Here is a 4,430-nt window from a genome sequence, read left to right as displayed (position 1 = left end):
AGATCTAGTCCTCCTGTTAAAAAGGTCATCTAGAATTTATCCTTTTATATGTCAATTTGGAAAGTTTTACGTTAGAATAAATCCTTTAAACGATATACTCTTAAAAGCATGGCTTGAGAACCACAAACCAGTTCACAAGACCGACCTACTTTTATGAATTTTCTCATCGCACTGAGTGCCTTATTTCATGTATTTCATGTAAAATATCAAAATTCATTAATGTAAACAATGCTGATACTTTCCAACCGACGAAGATTCAGTTTCATTCACCATAATAAATACAATAAATACCATAAATAAATAGATAACCTTATGAGTTCACCTCCCAGGATCAAATTTTGTAGAGGCTAAGCCCTATGCAATCCTACATATATTCACAACAACACAAGAAAGACTTCACAATATTTCTTACAAACAAAAGCTCCTGAAAAACAATACAGTCCAGATCAAAATTGACTCCCTAAAACTTCTGACACGAATTTGTTGTGTGACATCTCTACATGATAACTGTTTCTGCACTAGAAACTGCTACTAGCATTTCCTGCTTCGAAAAAGCATTCATTAGGACAGTTTCTTTTCATGCGAGGTCAAATAGTACATTAAAATGAAGGCATTCTGAATTACCCGGAGGCAAACATAGATACAGGTAATGTATCTTCTACAAATATAAAGTGCTCTACAATATACATAAAATGGAAAATTTAAACAATAAACATAATAAAAGAAATTGTTAAACACCAGAAAAAGGATTTTTGTAAGTTGTTAATAAAGGTTGAGGAAGGGAAGAATTAAAAAACTCAGAGATTCTCTCAATTGTACAAAAAGCTTCTATTTGTACTAATTTTAGGTCAAATTCAAGGTACCAAATTAGAGATCACAATAAACACTTTTAATATTTTTTATTATATGGGCATCAAAATGAAACTATGACAGAACATACCTTCTCTGACATCAGGTTCAATGGAATGTAATTTGACAGCTTTGAATGTTCAGTTGAAGCGCAGTTAAAGTACTGCGAATTTGGAGTTTTGTCTGTGGATCTAACGAGCTTGCCATACTGATTTTCATTGTCTCCAATACTCTTGCATTTTGCATAACATACCTGAGAAAGCCCATCTCACAATCCAATCCTTGAAACTCCATAAGGCAGAATGCTTTGAGATGCGATAAGACGCATTCAGGAACAACCAATGGAAGGTTCCAAGCTGGTTCATGCCCATTTGCATGTTTTTGTGATTCCTGCAATAATAGCAGATGCAATCTGTAAAGCTCAAGAGAATAAGAGATGAAATAAAATTTGATGTTCAACTCAGCAAACCTTGTAGATGGTAAGAACTTCAAGCTTTTGGGAATGCTGAAGCAAGTTTGTTAACAAATCCCAAGAATAATTTCCAAATGAAATTTCCAACTGAACTAAATTGTTGAACACTGGAATATCACTTGCAGTAGAATCCTTTAGACACTGCATGAAGAAAGTAATATCATCATGAAATAATACATTTCAATGAGAAATAAATACAAAAGAAACAGACGAGTAACAATGGAAACCAATTGTTAGTGAAGGTAATTGACTAGTTTACAATTTTGTTAACAGGACAAATCATTAACTTCTACTTCAATTTCATTGTAACTATAAGTCAAGATCTTTGCTTCTCTCACAAAAACAATTTATATTATATCAAATAACCAAATCTTGTGTTGTAATTCTCTCTCAAGAAACCACATGATGGTTAAACTCAATAAAGCATAGAATATTTGTTTAACTTCCTAAACCTGATCAAAGCGGCAACTATAGCAGCTCAGTGAAGGGATTAACCCTTGGCATGTGCTTTAATATTGACAGAAGATGCCACAGTGGAAGGCAACAACCCAAAGATTGTTCAGGGAGCCAAATTTCGTGTTTTAGCCTCATCAGGACCAACCTTCATGAAATGAGCTGTGCACTGAGGGAACTTTAAGTCACTCTACACCCTAAACGTCCAAACAAACTTATGAAGCCAAATTTTATGATTTTAACCTAACCAAAATCTATCTTCATCAAATGAGCTGCACTAATAAAGGAATTTTACATCCTCCAAAGCCCACAAAGGAGCAAACTAATTAAGGATTGGAATTCACTTTCACGTATCATCACATGCATCATCATCCCAGACCTTTCCATTAGATGCTTCGCATGCTTGATAAGATGTAGTCCCTCAAAGATTTATGAGACAGTTACCTGTGCACCTATCCTCCCTTTTTTGTGATTCTTTTTCCCCTATTTTCTAGCTCATCAATCAGTGCAAGTTATTTGGGTTTTAAGTTGTGGTCATTCTTTGGTGCCACAGCAGCTCGGCAATCTAAGATAATTCCATGGCATTTTACAAGAGTGACCTCCGCACACCACATTCTAGCATCAAATATGTCAGAATGCATGCCCGGCCACATTGAGCCATTAACTAACATTAACTATATCACAACAAACGCGTAACCACATTTGGCTATTATCTAATTTCTTACTTCCACAACATTCCCAATATAAAGAGTAAATTCCATAAAATGCCATGTTACAAATAGGCAAGAGTAACAGCTTTTGATTGCTGGCCTGCCATTGCCATAACCTTAACAGGGATGGCAGCCATAAACCACATTTTGCTATTCAAAACTTTGTAAATTGTGCAATAAATTCAAAACAAGATACTGAATTCAATGCAACATCATGCCATTTTCATCTAGAAAATCATAACTTCAATTAACTTCATATCATTTCAGGTGATTTTTCAACAGTCACCCCCAAGCCCCACACGACATAAAACTGCACTTCAACATTCTGAAATAATCAAAGTTCAAATAGCCTATCTATACCACAAGAGTTAAAGGTTTTAACCTGAACAGACTTAATTTAACTTAAAGAAATCCAAGTTCAGAAACCAAAAACTGATAGAGAAGCATCACACCTCAACTGTTGAGGACAAAATCGAAAGGCATCGAACATTGGAGAGGGAATTGAAGATCAAGAACATAGACTTGGTGCAGGTCTTATACCAGGAGAACCCAATCCTAGCCTTCACCAAACGATTCAAATTCAAATCAAACATCCCCTGAGCACACACGGGTCCTCCACATGCGTCACTGTAGGTTGATTCCAACACCAATTTCTCAAGAACAGGGCATCCAGCGAGAAGCTTCACCACGTAATCATGGCACCCAAACAAAACCCTATCCCCAACGTGCAGCACCTTCAGCGAAGGGAGGGACACAGAGAAGCCAGCCAGCGCGTTCAAGAACACGCCGTCGAGCTTCATTTCCACAACGGTTTCGAAATTGAAGAGCTTCCGCGGGAGAGCCACGTAGCGCGACAGTGACAGGCTGAGCTCGAGCTGCTCGACTCCTCGCCGGGCAGCCTGGCTCAGCCACGTGGCTATGTCACGCTGGGAGCAGCTCCAGTGGGAGCACCGCAGGCGGAACCGGGTAATTGGCCGGGCCTCGTGCAGCAGGAGCACGGAGTAGACGAACTCCGAGAACCCGCTGGTCTCGCGGGATTTTGGTTCGTTCCTTTCGGGCCGGTCGACGGTCCCCGCGATGCCGTCGGTGAAGTCAAGGATAGGGACAGAGGCCCAGAGCGGGCGCCAGCGTTTCGAAAGGGAGCCGGTAACGACGGACTGCTTGGTTGGAAGGAGGGAGAGGATTTGGATGAGGAGGGCGTCGGGGAGCTCACTGATTCTGTCAGTGGCTGTGGCATTTGCGGCGGTTTCAGCCACAGGGAAAAGATTATGGAGGCGCTTAGGTGGTGGGTCCGCAGAGAGCTCCGCCATTTGAAGGACGAGAAATGAAACAACTGTGTCTGCTTGGCCGGACAATACGTCCTTACTTGCTGGGTTCTTGTATATATGTAGGGAGCGCGTTTGGTTTATTGTCATCTGTAAGGAGGGAGAGAGAGGCAAGGTGCTTTAATACCACACGACACGTGTCTTTGATATAAATTATAACCATCTTTTTAAACTTTAAATGAAAGCTCACCATAGATTATATACTCAATCAATTATTCAATTCTCATTCAACCATCTTAATATTAAAAAATAACTACCTTTTTTTTTAAAAAAATTTGAAAATAATAAAAAATATTAAGATTATTAATAATCCAAACTTTTAATATGCAATTAGTACATAAAAAAGTTGGTAAAAAAGATTAAAATATATATATTTGATCAATTAGTACTCAAAAAGGTTAATGAGATAGTGGGAAGAGAATTGAGATAGTTGGTAGAAAAATTCTCTTCCCACTATCCCATTAACCTTTTTGAGTACTAATTGATCAAACATATCTATTTTAATCTTTTCTACCAACTTTTTTATGTACTAATTGCATGCTAAAAGTTTGGATTATTGATAATATTAATATTTTTTTTATTATTTTCAAAATTTATTTTAAAAAAATTACATGTTTCTCG

At 37.9% G+C, this 4,430-nt stretch overlaps 1 protein-coding gene across 1 annotated transcript; it reads right to left on the bottom strand.

Moving 5' to 3' along the window:
- On the bottom strand, nucleotides 382-3,914 carry LOC107639379 (putative FBD-associated F-box protein At5g56440). Its single transcript, XM_016342852.2, has 4 exons — nucleotides 2,937-3,914; nucleotides 1,319-1,462; nucleotides 941-1,239; nucleotides 382-541 (listed from the first exon to the last, which is right to left on the bottom strand). The coding sequence occupies exons 1-3, from the start codon at nucleotides 3,897-3,899 to the stop codon at nucleotides 958-960; spliced, it is 1,389 nt and encodes a 462-aa protein (XP_016198338.1). The 5' UTR covers nucleotides 3,900-3,914; the 3' UTR covers nucleotides 382-541; nucleotides 941-957.

This window comes from Arachis ipaensis, chromosome B04, assembly GCF_000816755.2.
Source record: "Arachis ipaensis cultivar K30076 chromosome B04, Araip1.1, whole genome shotgun sequence".
In the NCBI taxonomy this organism is placed as follows: domain Eukaryota; kingdom Viridiplantae; phylum Streptophyta; class Magnoliopsida; order Fabales; family Fabaceae; genus Arachis; species Arachis ipaensis.
This window is presented reverse-complemented; position numbering and strand designations above follow the sequence as displayed.

Excerpts from the sequence above, each read along its gene's own strand:
- LOC107639379 (XM_016342852.2), bottom strand. The coding sequence starts at position 3,899 with ATGACAATAAACCAAACGCGCTCCCTACATATATACAAGAACCCAGCA. Across the intron at positions 1,463-2,936 it reads TTTTGTCCTCAACAGTTGAG|TGTCTAAAGGATTCTACTGC; the intron begins GTGTGATGCTTC and ends TTCTTCATGCAG. Across the intron at positions 1,240-1,318 it reads AAGTTCTTACCATCTACAAG|GAATCACAAAAACATGCAAA; the intron begins GTTTGCTGAGTT and ends CTATTATTGCAG.